Genomic DNA, 25,131 nt, shown 5'->3' with positions numbered 1-25,131 from the left:
AAGAGGGATACTACTTCTGGTTGAAGCCACCACTCTCCTGGGGGGCACCAGTCCTGGACAGGAGGTCTGCTGCTTACAATTCCTGGGATAAAGATTGTTTTGAGTGAAGCCAGATGCCAAAAGCTGTGGAAAACCACATACAATCCTCAGGGACACAAGCTACCTGCACAAAAATTATGGATTGATAAAAGTGGCTTCCCAGCTCGGAAAGTGGCTCCAAACTCTCAATGGCAACTTCCACTGTCTGGCCCAAAGTCAGAGCTGGCACTTGACAGACTGGCAAGTGATTTGAAACACCAGCTAGCACAACCTGACCATCCCCCCAGATGACTATGACTACAGTAATATTTTATAAAAAAATACATCAATGCAAATAAAATAAATAACTAAGAAACAGAAATAAACATATACCCACCCCTTAGTGTTAAGGGGTGAACATGTTCTTACCATTGAGTTAATAGGCATTTGTTCTGTTGAGTTTTTACATTTGAAGAAGTGGTCGCCATTTACTTCAATTGTATTGGATTTGGCTGCAACACAGTGTGTCTTCTGCATGTCTGCAGTGGAGCTGCAATGTGGGGTTTGATGTTTTAAAAACAAATGGAAAAAGCAGAGCAAAGTGTCTGTTACTGATCGGCTAGCAAATATTTCATGCCTGAATTTATGTTACATATTTTACATTGAAAAGATTTACTTAATTAAGTTGAATACATTGTTTTCGAATGACTGCATCTAAACCACTCCTGCAGGGATTGGTGCCTATAATTTTGGTCTTCACGTATTGATCCTACGACCTAGTCTGGAAGATGTACCTGTATATTAAATGGCATAGATTTTTTCATTTATTTTTTTAATATTATTTTTAATTATAATGAAGCAAAGTAAAGGTGCTCATAAACTAGTACTTGAGTAAGAGTAAAACGTATCTCATTAAAAACTACTCAAGTAGTAAATAACTTCAATAAAATCTATTGCATTCAAACAGGACATTAAGAGGTAATGAAAATGTGAAGTGCACAATGACTGTATTAATAAAGTGACATAATACATAATGTTAAGCACAGTTTGCTTTCAAACATAAAGAAAAAAACACTGAATCCTCATTGGAATTGTTTGGAAGCAGCCTGAATTGTGTGAGTGCATGCATTAAGTTTTAAAGGCAAACTGAAATTGAACCTGATTAACGCAAGATATGAAGATGTGGTTAAATATTATTAAAAATAAAAATAAAATTCCAAAAGAAGAATTAAAAAAAATACTATTTAACATACAAGTACATATCCAAACTAGGTCGTACTTTTACTAGAGTACTCTTTCTATTTACTCTACCCACCACTACCGGATTTGCGCTTAACTTCAGGTTAAGTTCGGGGTTATCAGTCCCACAATTAAAATATTTTTTTTTATTTTATTAATTTACTCAAATTGCTTAAAGTTATACAAGATAAAATATCTAAGCTATATATTAGCTAAGGACTTTTTGTCATTTTTAACAAAACCTTGTTTGCTACAACATTAATTATAAATAACACTTTCATAATCAAGTTATTGATTATTGCAGTGATTTTATTTGATTGTAGTTTATTTTATTATATATTTTGCACATATTCTTTATTATGTGCTGCTCTGCTGAAAGACATGGCAGTTCTTTTTCACTGACCTGACCAGATTACCTTGTATAAATAAAGGTTGAATGAATAGACATTCTCTACTTTTTGCATTTAACGCAATTTAACTTCTCTTAAAAAACATTTTTTCAATTACTTTACCTCATTGGAAGAACTGGAATATGCAAAACTATTTATCACAAGTTTTATTTAAAATGTGTACACGTAGCAATATATTATATAATACACTATTTATAGCCTTACAAATTTTAAATTAAAGTATGATAGGATAGCTGTCAGGGCATGTTGATCACAACCTGAGACAATATACTACCTTCATATATTCAAATTTCCCACACAAGTATGAAACATTGTTTTACATTTCCCTACATGTTGTCTTCTTCTGACAGAATAATGCTATGTCTTGGTTGAAGTTCACCAGTATTTCCCCATCCAGCTACAAAAACACAAGTATGGATGTGAATCCTATACTCAAATGCAATTTTTTGCATTTGCCCCAGTGCTGAAAGAGGAAACTGGGAGCTAATTTCCAGCGACTTGAACTGCAATTGACACTGTTTTAACATGGTGACCAAACTAAGAACAAAAAACATCCACTTTAAGCATAAAATAACAATCAATGATCATGACTAAATCTAGTACATCTGAACTGTTTGTCTTTGAGGTTGTTTGGAAGTCTACACATGGTGCTGACAAAGGCCATTATCCATGTGGCCTCTGTGAGACAAGGAGTCTCATACACAGAAACCACACAAGCAAAAAGGAGAAAAAAAGATCTTATGAAATGTGAAAAGACCCAACAATATATGTCATTCTTAAAAAACAGACTCCTTAAATCCCCTGGGGCCTTAATGGAGTTACTAAAATAAATTAGTTTAATCCTATAAGCCACAATGAATGACTTCTCTCTAAAAAAAAAAAAAAGAAATAATAAAAAAAAAGAAAATCGGCATGTTACCAAACAAGAGACAAAGGCATTCCTGAGTGACCAACTCCAAATAATCCCTAACAGTGTTGCAGACTTCTTATAAGACAGACATGCAAATGTTCTGCATCAAGCACAATAATTTTTTATGGGCCACCGGTAGACGTCCTAGTCTGATCCAGAGGCAGATGTTGGCATTTCCAGGTGAACAGTCCACATCTTCAAATATGAAGACAAGGAATGGTTTAAGTCCAGGTTTTTTTTTTTGATTCCTTAGCATTTGAGAGATGAGCATCCACCCAAAGCCAGCCAGTCTGCATGTGGGCGTGGTGTAGGATGGTAGATGTTGAGTTCAAGGGATTGCCTCACCAATCAGCTGAATAACAAGACTATCACTTGTTACTAACTGGATGAGCAACACACCGGTGTGTCTGCCTGCAGTGCTTGGCCTGAACTGGATGGGTAGGTTCAGATAGTGCTGTGATCTAATGAGTAGAGGAGAAAAATTACTGAATACTCAGTAAATATTAACACACACACACACAAAACATGAATGAATACATTCCAATCAAATACTCATGATTGCATACATGACATGAGGCTATAGCTAAAATAACAATCTTAATGACACTGTACTGTAAATGTAAACTCATCCATTTGCGAACAAAATGTCAGGAGATACCAAATAAACAATAACAGGGTCAGCATTGTGTTCAGTGTGGTGGACATGAGAGTGTATGATACAAAGTTCAACATGCTGGGGTCACCACAAGGCTACAACAAGCTGTCAAACACACCATACACTAACTGACGGGCAGGGTCAGATTCAGGTTATGACCAAAATCACAAGATGTACAGGAGTAACTCTTGTGAGTGTTTTATTTTTGTTGAGAAAGTAAAAATCAATTCCAATATGTTTTTTCTCTCCCTATACCACAGTTAATGTTTATCGTTTTATCAATTTCCAATATACTAAACACATGTTTTGCCCACTGAGCAAAGCACAGTGCCCTCCAACACTGCCAAGAGGCCTGAGTTCGGCAAATCATCAGCTCCTCCCGAAGCCTCAAGTGTGCACTGAATAAACTGTAGTAACATCCTCCACCAAGGCCCAACATCTCCCACAGTGAGCATTAAAAATGGGAAAACGTCAGAGCATGTTTTGACTTAAAATAAATACATAGATACTGAGTTTTATGAGAGAAATCCGTGTGAAACCATCTCTAACAATAAATGGAAAAGTGAAGAGCAGTAATAAGATAACACAAAGTGCAGTAATTACAGAGACGAGTTAAAGTTCCTGAGACCGAATTCTCAGTGGGTTGCTGTCATGAAATGGAGTTGGGGATAATAAAACTGGACTCACCTCAGAGAATATTTGGAATGCTTGATGTGAAAGGGCTCCTTAGTGTTTACAAATTTCAGCTGAAAGACAATTAGAGAAGCCAGACTTCAAATATCAAACCCATGCCCAGCAACAACTGTAAGTGACTGTTATTACATTTCTCAGATGGGACAAATATCCCAGACTGTGACTATTTTTAGAGACGGTGTGAATACATTTTATAATGAGGAGCCCCAGTGCACCTTACAAATATGCCCATCTGCTGCATCTGAATGCTCCACCTCTTGCCTGAATAATGTGGAGAATTTTATGCTGTTGTGCAGAAAACCTCCTGCAGTGTTGTGCATGTGGGCCTTTAGGTCATGTCTGAAAACTGCTTTAATTAGTTTTTTCTCATTTGTCACATTTCTGTATTTTGTAAATTATCTATTTATTACCAAAACATTTATCAGTAAAACAGTTAAGATGGGAAAAAATGTGAATGTGTTATGTTGCATGTTCTGATGCTCCTAAAACTTTCAGTAAGGGGGATTAGTGCTACCAGTGGAAAGTTAGTCTGGAGCCCTGCGATAGTAAATATAAAGTGAACTTGATAAAATCCCATCTACAAAAGCAAATGAAACTAAAGGAAACAACTTGAGGTAAATCAATTTGTGGTATTGTAAATGCTGCATATGCTTGTATACACTGTATTTCAGTTTCGGCTGCAGTAAGCGACAATAACAAATCCCTTCAAATGTCTTGATGGGAATAAGTTGTGTCTCACCTCATGCGTACTGGAGGAGTTGTTGCGGATGTTGACCTTCAGAGTGTTGGACTCACCCACCCGTGTGGCAGGGAAGGTGTACAGATCCTGTGGAGAATACACGCCCCTCCACACAGTCTCCTCCTGGCTGGAAGATTACAAATTGTGACAGTTTAAACAGGAAGCCTAATGTAATTACATTCAGGTGATGTGAGATTAATTCCTAGGCTATCAGGGCATCCAAACAGAGCTTCCTTATACACAAGGTAAACAGAATACTTCTCTAACAGGTGGATGTTCTGATATTTCCCACACTGGCTGTAGACAACATGGTGAGGATCATATGTATATTTAGCTTTAGTTTTATTTCTAACCTGTTTTTGCCTGCTGAGGCATCAGCTCTCTTTCTGGTCTTGACTGTGGGCTCTTTTTTCACCACAGCGTTGTCTGCTTCCTGTGGTCCTTCCACAGGTCCAGCTTTTAGACCCTTTAGACATACAGACAAAATTTTAGACTACTCATCCCAGAAAGTGATTCAAAAAAATGAAAGACCCCTCAAAACTTTGGGCTAATTAAAGACAAGTTCAGACTTCATAAAATTCTGAGTCATCGGATTACTGCGGCGCAGTACACACTTTTGCTGTCTTGTGACCCAGACTCTTTCAGTCATTGTGAGTTCATACTACAAGACAGACAAGCGATGGGGGGACGGTAACGTGGTGACCCCAACTAGATTCAAGTTTTTGATGTGTCAGTGAGCTTCTAATCTTGTCTTTGAAGAGTTTACCCATGGCAATTGGCAACTGCAGATCGAGCACCAGTCGTGGCCTTTTGTTGAGGAACGAATTAGGCTTAAGTACAATTGAGAAGAAATTATTATTAGCAGCAGTGAGAAACCTGTCTATTTGAAAAAATAAACCTCATATGCACATTTTTTAAAAACAGTATGAAACTGATCACATTCAGTTCAGCACAATACTAAGACATACATGAATGTAGTTTTTCAAATTGGAGTCACAGATTTGCATTTGAGGGATTTAGCACTTCATCTTTTACACAAACAACAACAGCAGCACCATTATAACCACCTAACCTTCTTCTGTGGAGCTGTCTATCTGACATTCCACTTGCAGTGTATGCTCTTAAGTTAACTGGGTCTGTAATATTACTTTGCTTAAAAGCAGACTTGTGAAGCCTGCAGGCCCCATCTAAGCAAGGTGGCTCTTCTCATCCCACAAGACACTTTTCTCATTTGTTAATTCTATATCCATAAGAATTGTAAAAACTACGATATCTAATTATGGTGTCCTGCATCTCGTGAGTCATGTAATTTGTGTGGAGTTCACGGCGAGAAGAAATCCTTGTTTACTTTTATGACCAGCTCACACACACTCACAACCTCATCTCACGCTCTCTCTATCTTCCTATTAACCATTATACATTACTTTTAAATAGCGAAATGTTAGAGTATAAAAACTAACTAGATATAGTTTATGATAATAATAAATATTTTACTTCATTAGCTATATTATTAGCTTTATATTGCTTGTTGTGTGTCTTTTCCTTCTTTAGTATTGATAATCGTGAAAACCATGATATTTCCTCTGACAATAATCGTGGCACGAAAATGTCATATCGGGACATCCCTAGTACAACCATACATGCTGGTTTTCAGCTGAAACATTAGAATACTTTAAAGTCAGCTTTTTCCCCCAATGAACCATGGGTACATCTCAAAGGCAAATTGGATAAGAGCTGTTCATTTGGCTATGCATATCAGTGTTGTGTACAGTGAAAACCAGAATTAGTTTATCTTTGAATCAAGTGACAACTGATCAAAATTCCTTCAAGCAGTCTTGAGATATCACACCATTGATCACCGAGATCTAATCAGTTACTCAGTGAGTGTGAGTGAACATGTGTGCCAAATTTGTTTCAGAGGTCACAGTGACCCTTGACCGCCAAATTCTCATCAGGTCATGAGTCAAAGCTATTTGTGCCAGATGTAATGCAATTCCCTACGGGCAGTACTTATATATGACATTCACAGGAAAGTGAGTAAGTTCATCTTTGAGTCCAAAGAAAAGTTTGTAAGTAGCAGCTTTACAACAGTTCACTAAAAGAAAAGTACGCGTGGCTGTATTTCGCTTTACGGGTGTTGAACATTAGCTTCAGTAAGTTGTGAGAAAGACCAAGACAAACATCATAAAATTAAAGGATGGGTCCTCACAGTGCCACAGAGCTGGAAGCGGGTTCTGGTTTTCTGCTGGGGCTCAGACACCGGGTGGCACTCCAAGTCCCAGAACTGTGCATAGTCTCCTTGGTCCCTAGGCAGGAAAGTAATGGGCACCTGACAGGGCAAGAAAAACATTGGAGGAAAAGTATTTGTATCGTAACTTTTTTTATGCTATAAACTTTATCATAACGATTTTATAATAAAAAAATTGTTCAACAAAAGATTTTAGGGATTGCAGTATTTTTTTCAAAATTAAGGTCAGGAACATACAGAACCCTGTTTTATTTACAATTTTATTGCATCTCGACATCTTTGTTGCAGAAGCACTGGTTGGTTTGTAATGTGTAATGTGTACCGCTACGATAGTTGTTTTAGCAACGTCCTGCCGCTGCATAATTATAACCACTACTTCAGGACCAGGGTAGACGCACATTTAAGGTGTGGTTGGAGTTTGCGTCCTCATCACTCCCCCTCTGACCATACTTTACACTTTCACAATAAACACCATCACTGATCACAAGTTATTTGGACACGTACAGGACTGACATTTACTTTGTTTGTTTGATTCACTCTAGATTTTATGACATGTTTAAACCTGCTACACAACACACAACGTAATTCAGAACGATCCAGAGACATGATCCAACACTATTGAGTCATTATTATTTTAGAATATATGACTAGATGGTGAATAACCCACGTAATTATCAGTTTATGTGTGAAGAGGGACAGAGATCTCTCACACACACATAAGCACGCACACAGATTATGATGTAACAATGTTTTAACTTCTTTGTTGCAGAAGAAGCGATGCCCCCTTTATTCAGGATCATAAATATGAATTCAGCAGTTCTAAGTGTGAGTCATTAGTGCAGTGGCACTTGATCCACAAACCGTGGCAAATTCAGTTGTTGCAGCAGCTAGACAAGAGAATAAAGAAATATAAAAAAGTAATAGAATAAAAATTCAATAAAAAAGTATGGACATTATATACACCTTTTCAATATAGTGGTTTGTATGAAATGTTATAAGTAGTAGCATAGGATGATTGTATAAGCAATTAATATCAGTTTTGTGCATAAGTAAAAACATGTACCGTATTTTCCGGAGTATAAGGCGCACTTAAAAGCCTTTAATTTTCCCAAAAAACAACAGTGCGCCTTATAATCCAGGGCGCCTTATATATGGATTAATTCTGGTTGTGCTTACTGACCTCGAAGCGATTTTGTGTGGTACACAGCGCACACGGTGCTCTATCAAAATGTTTTAGTACGACAGTCAGGAGTAGTCAGGAGCATCGCGGTGTAATATATACTGTGCTTCACCATAATATTACAGTGTGTGTGTATCAGGACCCCAAAATGGCACCTGTCAAGAGACATGCTTACGACGCAGACTTCAAACTCAAGGCTATCAGTCACGCAGTAGAACATGGGAATAGAGACACTGCGAGAGAATTCAACTGCCAGGTAACAGCAACGACACTGACTCGGATAATGACGAAAGGGATCCAGGCATGCTGTATGCCGTAATCGGGATTTGTGGACGAGGAATGAACTGAAAAAGTGAGTGTATTGTGTTGTATTTTACGTGTTATAACTGAACAATTTTGAGAGTTATTGTGAATACGCTAACGTTTGATTTAGTGGTATCAGTTTTTTTTTTTTTTTTACATGTTACAACTGAACAAGGTTGGGAGCTATTGTGAATACGCTCATTAACATTTGAACAATGTTGAGAGTTATTGTAAACGCATTTAATAAAGTTTGACTGACTGACTTATCCGACTGTTTTGTTTCGCTTAATGCGCCTTATAGTCCGGTGCGCTTTATATATGAAAAAAGTTAGAAAATAGACCATTCATTGACAGTGCGCCTTATAATCCAGTGCGCACTATAGTGAGGAAAATACAGAACATAAGAAGAACATTGTACACAAACGTGCAAAAGGGTTATTTTGGCCACTGTTTTTATGAGTGTCATTGTCTGTCTGAATTGTTTCTGTTTTTACAAGTTTTAAGGAGGTTTTTAACAAGCAGGTTTTTATATGGTTTTAGGTATGGTACACTTGCCAGCACAAACAAAAGAGCCACCTTTAAACTTTGTTTTAGGGCAGGCGAAAATGGCAGTGTACATAACCAGGTTACCTTTTTTGAATTATTTATCTATTTCTTGCCGAAATGTGTTTAAAAAAAAAAAGTATTAGGTAGTGACTAATACAATGTGTACCGGTAAAAAAATGCCTTACAAAGTTGTTTTCAAAAATCAAAAATCTCTCTCTAGTTGGGACATGACAGTTGTTAAAAGTGTGTCAAACATTTTATGTTAAAACCTCAAAAAAAACCTGTGTAAAGCTTATTTCACATGAAACAGCAGCACAACATCACTGCAGTATGAACCTTAAGTTGTTGACGATCCACCAATAAACCGAAAGAAGATAAGAAGGAAGCCTCCGACATGTTTTCTCTTCAGGTTCATTCCACTCTGATGTGGTGCTCTTCACTGTGAAATCAGTTTTACAATTTGCAGCTAATGGTCTTCTTGGAAGACTTATTCCCATACTTTTAAGGACTTGTCTCCGCTGTATCATTAGCGGCGTTCATGGGGTGGAACAGTATGCAGGAGGCAGGATATGACATTTACTCTGCTGCGGAGACTGCATGTTTTTGTTTAAAGGACGTCGACACCAGCATCGGCCCTCACCAACAATGGCACCTCTCTATTATCCTGAGATATAAATTTTTTCCACGTTTGAAACATCATTCACAGGCCTACTTGCTCGTGACGAATCCTCCTGATAATCTCCTGCTGTTTTCTCACATGGCTTCACATTATCTTGACTTTTTACGAGCTGGGGCTATTAGGTGAAACTCTGAAGAGATTAACTGGAGTTCAATGAAGAACTGAAATCAGCTCTAGTAAATCTTGCTCAGTTCTTTTACACTGACTTGCTCTAAATATTTGTGAATGCCTACCTGCATTTTCTCATTGGCTCCCAGAACTCCTGAGACCTTGGAGCATCTGAAAGCAGTGTAGGTAGCTCGGTAGACATCTCCAGTGTTGTCAACACCCTTAGAAGAGAAACAGGTTGACATGAGTCACTATTATCACCCAATGGGGTCAATAACAAGACACAACTACAAGATCAGATAAACAACATCAGGGGTGTAAACATACAGAGGAAAAAATCCTTACCAGAATCATGAGACATAAGAAGACTGAAGTTACTGCTCAAGGTAACCACAATGACACAAAAACTCAATAAAAGAAACTGGAAATAGTAAAAGCATATATTCCACAGAGAAACTAAAAGGAAGATAAGACTGCTATAGGATAAGACTGCCGGGGGACCCCCCCCCCCCCCCCCCTCTCTATTATCATCCCCATCTCTAAACATACATGTCTAATTAATGCATGTTACTAACTAAACTTCTTCCCTGGAGTTTCTGTGCTCTCTCATTCAGCAGGTTCTCATGGATCATGGCTGCTCCCTATATTGGATCGTGGTTCCCACTACTACCGTGGCCCTGCCTGACATCCACTCTTGTTATTACTATTAGTCATAATTCCATGACATTAATATTAACATGTTTATTATTGTAGCATTGTTACATATTACCACCACTGCTACTGTAATAATTTTTTTTTAATTGTAATCGTACAATATGTTTCTGAAGCGTTGTTCTGTACACGTGACATCCATTGCACATCTGTCTGTCCTGGGAGAGGGATCCCTCCTTTGTGGCTCTCCCTGAGGTTTATTCCACCTTCTTTTCCCTGTTAAAAGGGTTTTTTTGTGGGCAAGTTTTTCCTCACTCGAACCGAGAGTCTAAGAACAGAGGGTGTCACTACCTGTACAGATTGTAAAGCCCTGAGGCAAAATGTGTTTTGTGAATTTGGGCTAAACAAATAAAATTTGATTTGATTTGAAACATAAGCAGTAATAACAACAACAGTTGGCAGACGAAAGAGATAATGAAGAAAAGAGCACCTTGACATACGGTGGGGCAAATGATGACAGGTACCACCTCACTTCCACCTCCCCATTCTGGACCTCCAGTTGGGCCTCTGAAGTACAGCAGAGACGCAAGAGTTTGAACATGCATACTGTTAATTGACCATAGAAAAGGCACGATATTAGCAAAACATGCAACAATGTAACTGATTGTGATGATGATAAATATTGCAATAAATAATGAACAATTTCTACAATCTTGCTTTTAATAAATTGTGTCTGTTTTATTTATATTCTTTCATTTTATTTTTCTTTGTTTTATTTCAAAAATGTTCTCATTGATCTCTCAGTTGGGGTCTAATCATACAGAGCTCAAATGTGATGGTTAAACTGCTCCGTGGCTCAAAACATTTAACTGAATTAAATACATTTTTATTATAATTAATTCTTCTAGCCATGGATTTTTTAAATTATTTTTCCTGTGAAGCACTTTGTAACTTTGTTTAGATAAGTGCTATACAAATGCAGTTATTATAATTATTATAATTATTATACATGTTTGGACAGTAAAAAGTTATATTTTACAGTTTTAACCGGATCTGTCAGTCATTTACTGCTCCTCTCTGTGTCACCATCATTCGTGCAGTGCACTGCCAACTGAATCGAGCCAAATCGAGTACGCCCTGCCATCTCCTCTGGCTCTCCATACATTGTCTAAGTTAACAAATTCAGTTTTTGACCAGTTGGAGTTGATGACAATGTTTTGGTATGTTCGTGTGTGTCAGCGCGAGAGTAAGAGAGCGAGCCAGACGGGCTGATGAATGTGCTCGCTGCTTTGAATAGTTCAAGCAGTCACCTCCCTACCTGATGTTTCCCCAGTTGGAGTGGTGGCAAAGACAATGCTCTTGTTGCTGATCTCCACCTCAGCCTGTGGTGTCTGCAGGGACACTGAGGGCTCAGTGGCCAGTCTGGCCACAGGAAGAATAGGGGTGGCAGCATGAGGGGGTAGTGCTGACAGTGTTCTATCTGATGAGGCTGCAGACACATCCAGAGCCAGGTCCGGACGAATCTGTACCTTAATAAACTAAAACAGAGGTAATGTTCCCATTTAGCTCATATCGCGTTCCCACAATTGAATAGCATTTGCTCCAAAAATGCCAGTGAATCTGTAATGTTCCATACCTTCTGTTGACCGTCACACTGTACATAAACCTGTCCACTCCATGGTAGCAGGGCAGATTTAGTTGCTAGTGAGGGGTTAGGGCTGATCCAAATCTGCAGATGGCACCTTGGTTTACAAAAATAAAGATTAAAATGGGAAAAAGTCCCAAATATATATATATATATATATATATACACACACACACAGTCACATAGATTAACATTTTACCCTCTTCCTGTAAGGTTGCACCCTAGGGAAGATATGATCACAATAAAATAAGAGCTTAGCTGCCACATACTGTACAAAAACATCATTGTCAGGCTGATGTTGCATTCATAAGAATAAAAGCGCTACATCACTGGCCTTCCAAGATTAATCCATTATTTTCAGTGGCAGTTTTCACAACACAGCTTTTACCGAACCACCAATTGTAGTTTTTTCTTACTGAGGCTCAATCACTCCATGCTGAGGCGTGATGGTGAGGCAATGAGCGGGCCAGGACAAATCAAAGCTCAGCTCTCTGGAGGTGTTGTTACAGATCTGAATCTGACTTGTGGTGGCCGCTCCATCTGAAAATGGATATCGTCAAAAATTTAGCTGCTGGCTACTAACAATGTTAGATTCCATTGCAGAGGCACTTAAATGTGGTTTGTAGTTGGTTGCTTCAAACACACCCACAATAGGTTGCAGAAATGCCATGTAGACATCAAAAATGATGAGAAGTTCACACAATTTTGATTCTACTCACTGATGGTAGGAGTTGTAAGGACAAGCTGTTCTGGATGGATGGTCCAGGACTCAGACTTCCTGTGTAATGGATCTGAAGCCTGAGGTAGATAGAAAATCTTCTTTAATTCATCCTTTTGAAAAAGCACTAAGGTAATAGCCACTCAAATCAACATTATTTTATTTAATGAAGAGGATCTCTGTACCTTTAAGGAGAGTTCTGTCACTCTCAGTGCTGGACCCTGGGGACCTTTGACTGGCAGTACATCCAAAGACACACCACCATTTACCAAACTACTGAAAGATATATAAAAGCAAATAAGGCAATGTGTTCAAAAAGAGTAATAAAATCAATAATAAGTAATAATCTCACATAATAATAATAATAAATGTGTTCACCATAGAAAATGTAAACACCCATAGTCTGTCAGCATCAGAGCCCAACCCACTCCATTGTTTACAATATTTTCATCACTGTCTCCAGCACATGTAGCTGAGCACATATAATGAGCGGACAATGGTGCTGAGTCAGGATAAGCTGCTTTACAGCCCAATCGTCTTCTCCTTTCAATGTAACTTGGATTTAGTTAAATAGTTACAATATCGGTCGATAATGGAATTCTTCTCATCTAAAATCAGCATCAAACCCAGTATTGGCTGCGCTCTAGACAGCTCTAATTAGTAGGCTTTTTACTGGAACCATATACTTCAAGTAGCTCTCAAATATCAAAATCAGGATGATGAATGCAAAATCGAAAGATGGTAAAATACTAATATCAACAAAAACAACTAGACTCAACCAAATCCAGTTGACCTGTTTTTTTTTTTTTTTGGCAATTCGATTAACAAAAACAATCAATATTTGTATTCCTGTGTTTGAGTAGAGATTGGTATTTAGATGAATCAGGTCCTAACATATGTGCATGGGTAATACTTTGGACAGTACCAGTCTGTCTCTGAATCTCGCCTAGCAGGGGGCAGCTTCATCTCAGCGTGGTCTCTGTTCTCACACTCTGTGTTCTTTGTACTTCCCAGCAATGACACCACCACCTTACTCATGTTGCAATAGAAGATGTGGGCCTCATTCGGCCGCTGGGGCAGGTCACAGGCTATAGGAAAAGTGAAATCATAAGTCAGACTCTAAACATTGAGGCATACATTCCAACATAACATAATTGGCTTTTTCAATAATCTATAACATATCCAGCATTCTTTAACAAAATAGATTTAGAATATTAATTTTTTGATTGAGATTTGGGAGTGACAAATGCAAAGGTCCTTGGCTGAAAATATACGTTGTTGATATGGGGTATGCACAAACCTCAACTATTACACTAGTGGAGCACCCAACAAACGCAATTATTAAATTGAAACCAGCTGTTTCTTGTCTTAAGTGAGATTAACAGCAAAGGCCTTCGTACATGTTCACAACATTAGATAGATGAGTAGATAACGGGTGTAAATCAATATATATCTAATGTTGCAGCAAAAGGAGAAAGCATTGGATATTATTTAAATATTATATTTTTAACAATTTATTTCGACTACATTGTCACAGCCGTTTAAAGCAGAGACCAAACAAATCTTTTTGATCAGCATGATAGTTCCATCTTACTCTCTATAACATTTTCTTCCCCCAGGAACTTCTCATTGAAGTTGACGTTTTTCAGCAGACTGTTCTCGGACAGAGCTTTCTGTGCAGCCTCTGGTTTGCTTTGAACCAATCTGAAAGAGCAAAACATAAACACGCTTTAAGGGGGAAACAAAGACGGCATTCTCACAAAAGCGGAGACATCTGTAATCAGAACTATAAACCATCACTTTAAATGATTTTGAAAAAATGTATAGAACTCATCCACATGCATCAAATATTACACAAATATTGCTTAGTGGACAACTGCTATCAGTCAAATTTTGTTGTATAGTCAATATTCAGAAATCACACTGTCTCATAGAGCTAGGTGCGACATCCTCTGCCCTTTACCCTCTGCAAGAGTAAAGAAATACAACCAAATAAAAACCCTATTTGTGGTACAGAGCTTTCTAGTCTTGATGATCACTTGAAGCACTTTACAGTACAGTTTTTTCCATTCACACAGACATTCATACAGTGCATCTATGTGCAGCACTTTCTCTAAGAGAAGGGGCAATTTAGGGGTTTAGTATCTTGTCCAAGGCATGCGGAATGGGGAAGACTGGGATTGAACACAGAGAGGGACGTGTATGTGAGGGATCCCTCTCCCATGACAGACAGTACAAGAGATGCTGCATGTAGCGCAACACATCAACAAGGTGTGTGGTTGCTATGTGGAAAGCCCTAGAGGAAATGACCTGGATTTCATACTACTGATTTTAATGTAAGAGAAAACAGAAAGGTTTTACACAGTAATAAAGTTGATTTTCACTGAAAGTCTTACAAGAGGAAGTGTGATTTAATGAAAGAATGTGTGGATGTGGATTCAAAAGAAAACAGCAAAATGAAAATTCACTCATCTAATTTTCATTTTTCAGTGAAGTATACCTTTAAGATCTTGACTAGCAGCAATTCACATTATGAAGAAACTGAAAATTATCACCATCACCCCGTTCAGACCTGATATTAAGATCTAAGCGTTTTCTGAGTATAGCAGGTTCTTTTCACCTTCATTTGTTTGTATTGTCATATTACTGCTTTTATGTGTTTATCATGTTTTAATGTGACAGAGCTCTTTATTTATTCATGTAATTTGAACACTACCTTGTTTGTGACCCCCTAAACCTAGTTCTCTGGTCTCCTTGTCATTGCATTGGCTGTACAGATTTTAATCCTGACCCGTGTCTGCAACTTTTGCCTTTAGGCAGGCTGATTGGGAGGATAGGTTTTCAAGGCCTTTACAGATGGTGCAGTATCTGCAGCCACTCTCTAAACCTAACAACATTGGGCCTCAATCACCAAATCTTCTATTTGTTCTTTAGAGGTTTTCTCAGAAAACTGTATGTCAGACTCATGACACATTCTTGAACTGCAGAATTGTTCACATCTATGTTCTTATATTGATGAATGTCATGTGTTCGTAAGTTGAAAGTACGTGACAGTTTTTCCTATTTAGCATAGGTGAACACCCCGCCCATAAAAGGGCATGAGACTACTGTGCCATGTGCACACAGAAATCATAGAAATTAAAAAGAACATTTAAGAAGCCAGGAGTGATTAATTTGATAATCTAAAGACAGCACTGCACCGAACTCAAATCATAAAAAAGTTGTTATATTTTGTAGTGTCAGCAGTGAACATAAAATACCACAAAAAACAATACATGGAATTAGGCTTGTTCGGTATACCGGGGTACTGATGCATTTAAAATGGAACTATACAGTGCTTGGATAAGACCATTACTTTTTTTTTTTTAACGTCACCGCATTGTAATTTGAGCCGAAGCGAGCAAGCTGGGGCAAGCAGGCGAGCGAGTGAGTAGCGTGAAGCAAACGGAGCAGGAGTCTGGCGACAGAGAGAGATAAAGGAGAGAGAGAGAGAGAGAGAGAGAATGGCAGCTGTTGCAACCATCACCACGCCGCAACTCATAGATAAACCAGGTGCTCGAAGTGCTATATGGAATTACTTCAGCTTGAAAACAAATGAGCACGGTGAAGCCATTAACAACGATGCACTACTGTGCAAACGGTGTTACAAAACATTTGTTGTCAAGGGTGGAAACACTTCCAACTTAGCAAAACACTTGAAGGACAAGCACCCAGACCTGTACAAGGAGTTCAGAGAACGACAGGTAATAACTTATATACCCATGAAAAAAAAGCCACATTCAGTGCTAAAAGCAAGCAACGCCAGCCCCCTTCACTCTCCACAAAATGGCTCTGGATAAAAATTTAAGCTGCGTTGCAATTACCACTTTCTCTGGTTTAAATAGCCTATATTTATTTTATTTTATATTATTATATTATATTATATTTATATTCTCAGTGATTTTTAAACATTTTGCCATACATGTAGACATGCTGATAAATGATAAATCTGAAGTGGTCCCTTAATTATTTTTTTTTCCAAAGCTGTTAATGCGCACATGCATGATCTTTATGAAGTAAAAAACTTTTATATACACATTTAGCCATTTAATATGTTATAAAGACTAAAGCATAGTAGCATACCATTTAAAGACATTGGTCCTACTTAAGATAGGCTATATCTAATGAAAATATTTTTACTGATGCATAATGTTATAGTTCTAAGATTTTCCAATTTAAATTAAATAAAGTTAATAATGACATTTTTTGTGTTCTCTTTTTATTTGGAAAAGTATCAAAATACATGTTGGTACTGGTATCGATACCAAAATGTTGGTATCGTGACAACACTAAATGGAATGCAGTTACACATTCAGTGAAAGCTGCATCATGAGAAAGTTGCATAACTGAAGTAAAAATTGTTTGATCTCAGAATGGATGTCAAAATAAGTCCTGAGCCATTTCTTGTCTCAGAACAGAAATAAACTCAGTTTTCAGAATTAACAGGCTACACTTGGATGGAACATTTTAACTAAAAGCTGTAGCAGTGAAACTATGAAACATTCAACACATTAAATATGTAAACACCAGTGTGTAAAACGTAAAGACGGGGGGGACTATTTTGCTCTTCAGAATGCATAGATTCTGTTCTTACATAAGAACATAGAAAACATTGGTGAATGTCAGAATCTTCGTAAAAACTGCATCAGTGGGTTTTAAAAAAGAAATTTCTTGTTAAGAACAATTGGTGAATAAGGCCCATTGTCACTACAAAGAATACAAATTGATGAACTTTATTAAGCTTGAATAAAAATAGTCTCACCTCCTGTATTGCTGCCTGGAGACCTCATCTCCACAGAACAGACAGACAGTTGCCAGCAGGGCAGTAGACAGCAGTGACTGACACAGGCTCTGTTCTCTTTGGGTTGACTTCATGAGCACAGTTATCACCTGAAAACACAAACAAATACAAATGGTGAAAAAGTGTTAGTTAATTACAAACCACAGCCAAGCAATAGCACAGTTACTATCATTTAATTCTTCCCTGTCTTTTGGCATAATATTGTCTTGTACAGTACATTAAGAAATCCTAGCAATTTATTTTCTTTAAGGGTTAATGTACAAGAGTAAATTATATATGCTGTATCCACTCTTCTACCTCTTGTGTCCTTTCCTTCAGCACAAACTGTGATGGGGCAAGGCTGATGACAGAGGGCTCCAAAACTGATCGCGTCTGCATATCTGTAAAGGCAACTGCTTTAATGAAGGCTGCTCTGGAGCCTGTGTTCCTCACACACAGACACACTTTACTGATGCGACCAAGGGCAATGTCGGTCAGTGTTGCCACATAGCTGTCGGCCTGTTTCCTCTGGTCCTCCAGGATGATGTTGCTGGTCCCTCCATAGCCTGACAGTGGAATCTTAAAATGCCAAACAAAGGATACAACTTTTAATGGAAAATGGACAACATTGCCACAAGATAGTGAAGGAAAGAAGCAGCTTAGAGTGACAATTTAAAAGGAAAACTATAACTCCAGACTAAGAGATGAGCAGCGAAAAACGAATGGTCACATCCTCACCGTGAATTTGACCCCTGGCTGTGAAGGGCGGACTCCAGACTGTTTGATCTCTAGCTTGGCCAACATGGAGGCCACCCTGGTGGGAGCGAAGAGCAAGTGCACAGCCACGTCCTCTCTGGGACGGATGGACAGCTCCCCATGGCGTGTTAGACGCTCTTCTGGACTGAACATACTCTGGAGCTTAATGACAAATAAGTTTGAATACTTTATATTAGAACTGTCCCTGGCAGGGGAATTCATTATTAAAAATTCTGAGAGCTCCAAAGTTGCAAAGGTCCAGAAACATGCTAATATTCAACTGGTGTTATGAGTTAGTGCAATAAATAAGATGTATCAATGTCTGTGTGAAGCAAATAACTGACTGTCAAATCAAAATAAAGTATAATGCAATAATAATTTAACAATAATTCTTGCCAGTTTTCACATTGAACTGAGGGGATTACTAACAACTACAAATTTTTTGTATAAAAAATGTAAATAAATGTTCCCATTTACTCCTTTTTGTTAACCCAAAAATGAAAATTCACTCATTATCTACTCACCACTATACCAATGGAGGGGTGGATGAAGACTTTGTGTCCACAAGACACTTTTTTGGATTTCAGGGGTAAATAGCATTGCAGCCAAATCCAATATCAACGTAAAAAAACAACAGAAAAACACTGAAAATACCTCCATACTGCTCCTGTGGTGCCATCCAATTGTTCGTAAGCCCTGACATTTTAAAATGTCTTGAAACTGTTCATTTACACCCAGTTTTTAGAATAAATGTGAAGATGACATTCCTTCAATTGTATTGGATTTGGCTTCTGAAACTCCAAAAGAGTTTTGTGGACTCAAACACTTCACCCATCCCTCCATCAGCAGAGTAGATAACGAGTGGATTCTCATTTTTGGGTGAACTGATGAACTGTAATACCTGCTTTCCTCTTCCTTATTCCCCCTTAGATTCCATCCCCCTTTCCCTGTTCAGTAAGACAAGTGAGATCCAGCTTGTCGTGCCAGAAAATCTGGGCTGTAAAGGTATAATGTTGTTTCACAGTGCTGCTTTTAAATGGCAAATGGTTTGTATTTATATATAGAGCTTTTCTAGTCTTGATGACCACTCAAAGTGATTTACAGTACAGTTTGCCATTCACCCATTCACACACACATTCATACAGTGCATCTATTAGCAGTTCTATGCGGGGCAATTCAAGGTTCAGCATCTTGCCCAAGTACACTTCGGCATGCAGATGGGGAAAACTGGGGTTTGCAAACGCCAACCTTCTGGTTGAAGGACAACCGCTCTACCCTGGTGTGTGTTCTCACTCACTGCTAAACAGAATCCACAGATTTGATTGGCTGAACGGCATCATGTGAGATGATTTACAATGCATCCCGCTGGTCTGCAAGTTTGCTGGGCAGCTAAGCCGGTGCCGTAAAGGCGAGAAAATGTGTTATAATTAAAATAAAAACGCTCAGTCAAAATTCGTGAATCCCAAATTATTTCTCAGTTATAAGGATAGGACAGTGTAACAGTCCGGGTTTTAGTAGATGAGAAAATTCAACTAGGACGTAAACAAGTGGAATGTGAGAATATTCTAAACAAGGCAAAACACAGGCATTCATCAGTTTTCAAATACTCAAATATTAGAGTCTACCTGAAAACAGTCCTGATCTTGACCACGAATGAGCAACCGTAGCTGCTGTGTGACGTTTGTAGAGTTATTCCTTAGAACCAGCTTCTGTTGGCTGAAAAACAATAGCTGCTAGTATTTATTTGATTACAAAGAGTAAGAATTCATATCAGGTAACTGTGAATATTATCTTTGACCACTGAAATGTCCTCACTTCAACCTTTGATCAGTTGTCATTTGGACTGAAAGATGGTGTAGAGATATGAAATTCAAAAGGTCACAAATATGTTTTTTGAGGCCACTATGACCTTGACCACTGAAATCCAATCAGTTCATCAGTAAATCCAAGTGAACACGTGTGCCAATTCTGAAGAAATTCCCTTGAGATATTGAGACCACAAGGCAAAGCACGTGTATGAGAGGCCACAGTGACCTTTGAGCACCAAAGTGAATTGTGCCGGATGTAATGAAATCCCCTCAGCCAGTCTCAATATACGACAGGAACGCCAGGTCAATGTGACCTTGATCTTTGACATACACGAGAAAGGGATGGACAGATGGACAACCCGAAAACATAATTGCTTCAGCCACTGTCTGTTGCAGAAGCATACAAGTTTGTGTAGAACAGCAACTTAAAAAAGGGATCTGGTGAACCCTTTGAATAATATAGCGACTCTTAAGGAATCAAGGTGACGGCTGCCTGAATCAAAAATTAAATTTCTTTAATGACTATAAACAAACTGTGCATTATATTGAAATAACTGCTGAGGAGTAACATCCTCTATAGACAGCCTATGTCCCTTCCCATGAATAACATTATACAAGCCTTAATAGAATAAGATAATATACATTATCTCAAGGCAGTTTTGTAACCAATGAAAAATGAAACGTTGCTTACACAGCGCGTCCCAGAGTGACGCCTCCCCAAGCTATGAACTGTTTATTAGACAGAATTGGTGGAATGTCTTTGCTCAGACCAGAGCCAAAGGCAGCAGAAGAGGGAACAGCAGCTTTCCCAGAGTCCTCTGGTACAACTTCTCCTTTCAGGGTTACCTCATACTGAGGGCCTGATGGCAACACCAATATGGTGAGGAGGCTGTAACATAACAACAAAGTTTATTCCAATGAGTGAATGACATGTCAACTGAGCATGATACTTTGGTATATTTGACACAATAAAACTGATGGTTCAGGTATGTATTGCAACCACCCAGTTATGGTGTAAACCCCACATTTACACGCTGCTCAATTTTCTAAACCCATTGCCAATTACATATTTGAATCTTTTTTTTTTTTTAATTAGTGGTTTGAGATTATTATTACCTATTTCATTTTGGTTTATAATGGTGTTGCAGTGACAGGGCATAGAGTGTACAATATGAATGAAATATGTCTAGATCAATTATTAAGTGTACTGTTAACCATTGTGATGTAAACTTGTCAAGCTTCTATTCTTAATTTTGCCGTTTCCTTCAGTGTTAGAATTTCAATAAATGTTGTATCATATAAAGACACAAGATTACAAATAATATGTTTCCTTTTATCCCCGAGAACTGCTGTCACAGCAATACTTCTCTATTTGAAGTTTAGAAACATAACATACAGATGATCAAATTATCAGGTTCCTCCTGAATAAATAAAGTCTTATCCTTGTTTCTCAAATGCTTTAACACAGCTATTAAATGGATGAAACTGTCATTTCTTTTTTTTTTTACAGGAATTAATTATTACCCCAGAATATAAACTAAATTAAATTAAGAGCATGGAAATGCTATAACTGTATGCCAACCTTTCTCTGGTTTTCCTGTTTCCCTGTGCTTTGAAGGAAACTGTGACCTCCTGCTCATCTCCTACTCTCAGGAGGAGTTCATCAGGTGTCACAGAGAAACTGCCCTCAGCATCATTACTCTGTACACAGAGGATAAAAGAAAACAATTTGAGGAAATAGAATTGAGAAGAAGACGGCAGGACATAGGACAAAACCAGGAACCGAAGGTTGAATAACCATAGAGCGAAAAAAGCAGTTTTCAGACATGACCTCCAGAAAATTGGGTCACGGTAAATCCTGCAGAAGATCTCCTGCTATGCTGTCACATCAGCTCCTCTGGAGTTTCAACAGAATTTTCCTAGGGGGCCAGGTGGAGAAAGTCTGCAGAATCTCTGAAGGGCTATCACTCAGACTTTTGTGTTCACACAAATAGCCCCGATGGAGAAACTCCAGAGGATCTTCAGAGTTCAGTGCATGTCTGAAATCAGCTTAGGAGTAGAAGGCAGAGGAAATAGATGACAGGTGAAAAGGAATGGAGAAATAGTAAGTGAGAATAGATGAGAAAAGGGTATGATGAAGAAGGAGAAAAAAGAAACACTAGAAACAAAGTTATAAAAAGAGTAAGCAAGAGAGGTGAGTGAAAGAGAACCAAAAAAATGGATAGCACAAAGAAACAGAAGCAATATATCAATGAATTCACACTGCATGTGCCATAGTCTGAGCACAAAATGTAGGAGACTTACCTGAAACCCTAATCTAATAGAAAAGTAAAGGTCAGACCTACCTCGAGTTTCAGCTGCACGTCAATATTTCCAGCATTCTTTAATGGCAGTGTCTGTTTTCGAGATATACCCAGCGGGGCAGAAAGGCTGAGAGTCTAGACAAAAAAGCACAAAACACATCTGGGATATCTGACAACTAGGATGTCATCAGTCAAGAAGTTACACAAGTTAGAAAACAGCAGAACAAAAAAATAAATAAAATGTATAATCCTTAGTAATAGTATCAGCAATGGGGAGCTCTCCATAACTTCAGGTTTAAACTCTCACATTGGAAAACTATAATTTATCATTACAAAAATACAAAATTACTTAAAGAAATTAATTTTATAATTAATTAATTTTACTTTACTGAATGTAATCAATCTATGATCATCAGGATATGTACCACAGTCCTTTGTCATTGTCCTGTTACACCTTAGTGCAGCATTCAACACTATTGATCATCGAACCTTATTACAGAGACTAGAACAGTTAATTGGCATTAAAGGAACCGCCCTAAACTGGTTTAAATCCTATTTTTCAGATTGATTCCAATTTGTGCAAATTAATGATGAGCCATCTATGCACACCAAAGTTAACCACAGTGTTTCCACAGGGTTCTGATCTCGGTCCAATTTTATCCTCATTTTATATGCTTCAACTAGGAAACATTATCAGGACACCCTCTTTAAATTTCCACTATGTTGATGACACCCAATTATACCTATCAATAAAACCATCAGTTAACTAAACTTCAAGCATGACAAAAAAACCTGGATGACACTCTTTCACTTACATAATATGTCCTGGCTCAAAAAGATGCTGAAAAACTATTCCATGCCTTAGTCACATCCACACTTCATTATTGTAATTCCTTATTATCAGTCTCCAGCATTACGTTGTTTAAGACCCTGCAGCTTGTCAAAAATTGCTGCAGCACGTGTTCTGACAAGAACCAGGAAAATAGATCACATACTGTATCTCCTGTATTAGATTCACTACATTGGCTTTCTGTTAAATCGAGAATAGAATTTAAAATTCTCCTCCTCACCTACAAGGCCCTTAGTAAATGGCACCATCATACCTTTATGAGCTCATAGTAACATATCACCCTACTGCACTCCCAGAATTCAGGCTTACTTCCTAAAGTCTCTAAAAGTAGAGTAGTAGCCAGAGCTTTCAGTTATCAGGCTCCTCTCTTGTGGAATCATCTCCGAGTTTCAGTTCAGGAGGCAGACACCCTCTCTATGTTTAAGAGTAGGCTTAAAACCTTCATGAGAAAGCTTTTAGTTAGAGCTGGTCCAGGCTTGTCTTTGACCTGCTCTTTGATGCTGCTATAGGTCTAGAATGTCAAGGGACACATGGAGCTTTTATTTCCTCTTCTCCCTCCTTATCACATCAAATAAATTAATGTCTCATCAATACATGTTACTGACTTGACTTCTTCCCCGGAGTCCCTGTGCCTTATCGTTTGCAGGTACATTCTTTTTCCCCTATTGAAAGGTTTTTTTAGGTAGTTTTTCATTACTCTTGTTGAGGGTTAAGGGCAGATTATGTCACACCATGTTAAAGCCCAATGAGACAAATTGTGATTTGTGAATATGGGCTATACAAATAAAATTTGATTGATTGATCATAATTTTGAGGAATTTTTTTGATAGTAATTAATAACTCCACCCATGTAGATTGTAGGGTCACCAATTGTCAATAGTGAGAGTTTTAGTGTGACCAGGAGGAAACCGTTTATGTGTGTACTGATTTGGGTGACCCTACACTCCACACCGGTGGAGTTATTAATTATTATCAATAATATCAAATCTTCAAAATTGTGCCTGAATATATTTTTCTCAAGTAAGATTTGTAGTCTGACAAGGAGGAGACCATTTTTTGATGACTGTACAGCTGTGATGCTATTGCTATTGAATAATTTTACAGTATGTGTATTCAGCGTTGCATTTTAAAACAGTCCCTGCCCACTCATCTCACTGCCTGCTGTGCATAAAGGCCAATGGTTTTCCTCCTGATCAGATTTCTTTTCGTCTTGATAAAAATATAATTTTTGATGGTGGTGTACATTATTCTGATTAGAAATAGGCTTTGCTAGTGTTTTAAGGACATTTTGTTTATTAGTTATTGATCTGTTAAGTCAGAATTGGTGAACTAACTCCTGTACTTTCATTTCCACACAGAAACATAATAAGCCGAAATGCACTGAGGGCCTTATCGCAAGACAAACAAAGTGCATTTATGTCCTTCATGTCTTAAATGTAGCGTGCAGAGAAACCTATCAGTCTAAAATAAAAAGTCATTAACAGCTTGACTACCTGTAGGTCTTTAGGAGCATGGACCCTTGCAGTTCCAGACCTGGCGTTGAGGGGAATACTCAAGATAACATAACTTGGACCAGGACAGTCCAATTCAATGTCCACCTGAGCGAGGTACCCCTCAGCCGGACCTAGCTCTCCTGCCAAGCAAAAACAGATGAAGTTCTGATATAATAATAATCTCAATAACTGTTATGTAAATACAAGATCAAATAATTGATAGGTTGTTGTAGGTTCAGTGACCTACTGAATTAAATGCCACTGAGGTAATCAGTCAAGGTTAATTACCTGAAAATGTGTACTTCTGAGGGGCTTTGAAATTTACCCAGACCATGAAGCTTACTGGATTCTTGGGAGACA

At 38.1% G+C, this 25,131-nt stretch overlaps 1 protein-coding gene across 6 annotated transcripts in view; it reads right to left on the bottom strand.

Annotated features, from left to right (window-relative positions):
* Positions 1-1,798: 1,798 nt before the first annotated feature.
* The window catches only part of cep192 (centrosomal protein 192), a 46,400-nt gene continuing 23,067 nt past the window's right edge, over positions 1,799-25,131 (bottom strand). For 5 of the 6 annotated variants that reach the window (XM_069536589.1, XM_069536590.1, XM_069536588.1 and 2 more), the window contains 23 exons: positions 25,060-25,120; positions 24,772-24,911; positions 22,471-22,563; positions 21,708-21,826; positions 20,817-21,014; positions 19,943-20,033; positions 18,300-18,479; positions 17,880-18,140; positions 17,544-17,671; positions 14,337-14,446; positions 13,668-13,830; positions 12,928-13,018; positions 12,744-12,822; positions 12,441-12,564; positions 12,016-12,121; positions 11,698-11,917; positions 10,870-10,946; positions 9,854-9,949; positions 6,874-6,993; positions 5,018-5,130; positions 4,665-4,791; positions 3,920-3,978; positions 1,799-3,038 (listed from right to left, as the gene is read on the bottom strand). In XM_069536589.1, coding sequence (XP_069392690.1) covers positions 2,906-3,038; positions 3,920-3,978; positions 4,665-4,791; positions 5,018-5,130; positions 6,874-6,993; positions 9,854-9,949; positions 10,870-10,946; positions 11,698-11,917; positions 12,016-12,121; positions 12,441-12,564; positions 12,744-12,822; positions 12,928-13,018; positions 13,668-13,830; positions 14,337-14,446; positions 17,544-17,671; positions 17,880-18,140; positions 18,300-18,479; positions 19,943-20,033; positions 20,817-21,014; positions 21,708-21,826; positions 22,471-22,563; positions 24,772-24,911; positions 25,060-25,120 — 2,889 coding nt within the window. In that variant the 3' untranslated portion in view covers positions 1,799-2,905. The remainder of the gene's footprint in view (positions 3,039-3,919; positions 3,979-4,664; positions 4,792-5,017; positions 5,131-6,873; positions 6,994-9,853; positions 9,950-10,869; positions 10,947-11,697; positions 11,918-12,015; positions 12,122-12,440; positions 12,565-12,743; positions 12,823-12,927; positions 13,019-13,667; positions 13,831-14,336; positions 14,447-17,543; positions 17,672-17,879; positions 18,141-18,299; positions 18,480-19,942; positions 20,034-20,816; positions 21,015-21,707; positions 21,827-22,470; positions 22,564-24,771; positions 24,912-25,059; positions 25,121-25,131) is intronic. The other variant, XM_069536592.1, reaches the window with a different exon arrangement.

The sequence above is a fragment of the Paralichthys olivaceus genome, chromosome 13, assembly GCF_024713975.1.
Source record: "Paralichthys olivaceus isolate ysfri-2021 chromosome 13, ASM2471397v2, whole genome shotgun sequence".
In the NCBI taxonomy this organism is placed as follows: domain Eukaryota; kingdom Metazoa; phylum Chordata; class Actinopteri; order Pleuronectiformes; family Paralichthyidae; genus Paralichthys; species Paralichthys olivaceus.
Note: the sequence above shows the minus strand (reverse complement) of the source record. Positions and strands in the feature narration are given on the sequence as shown.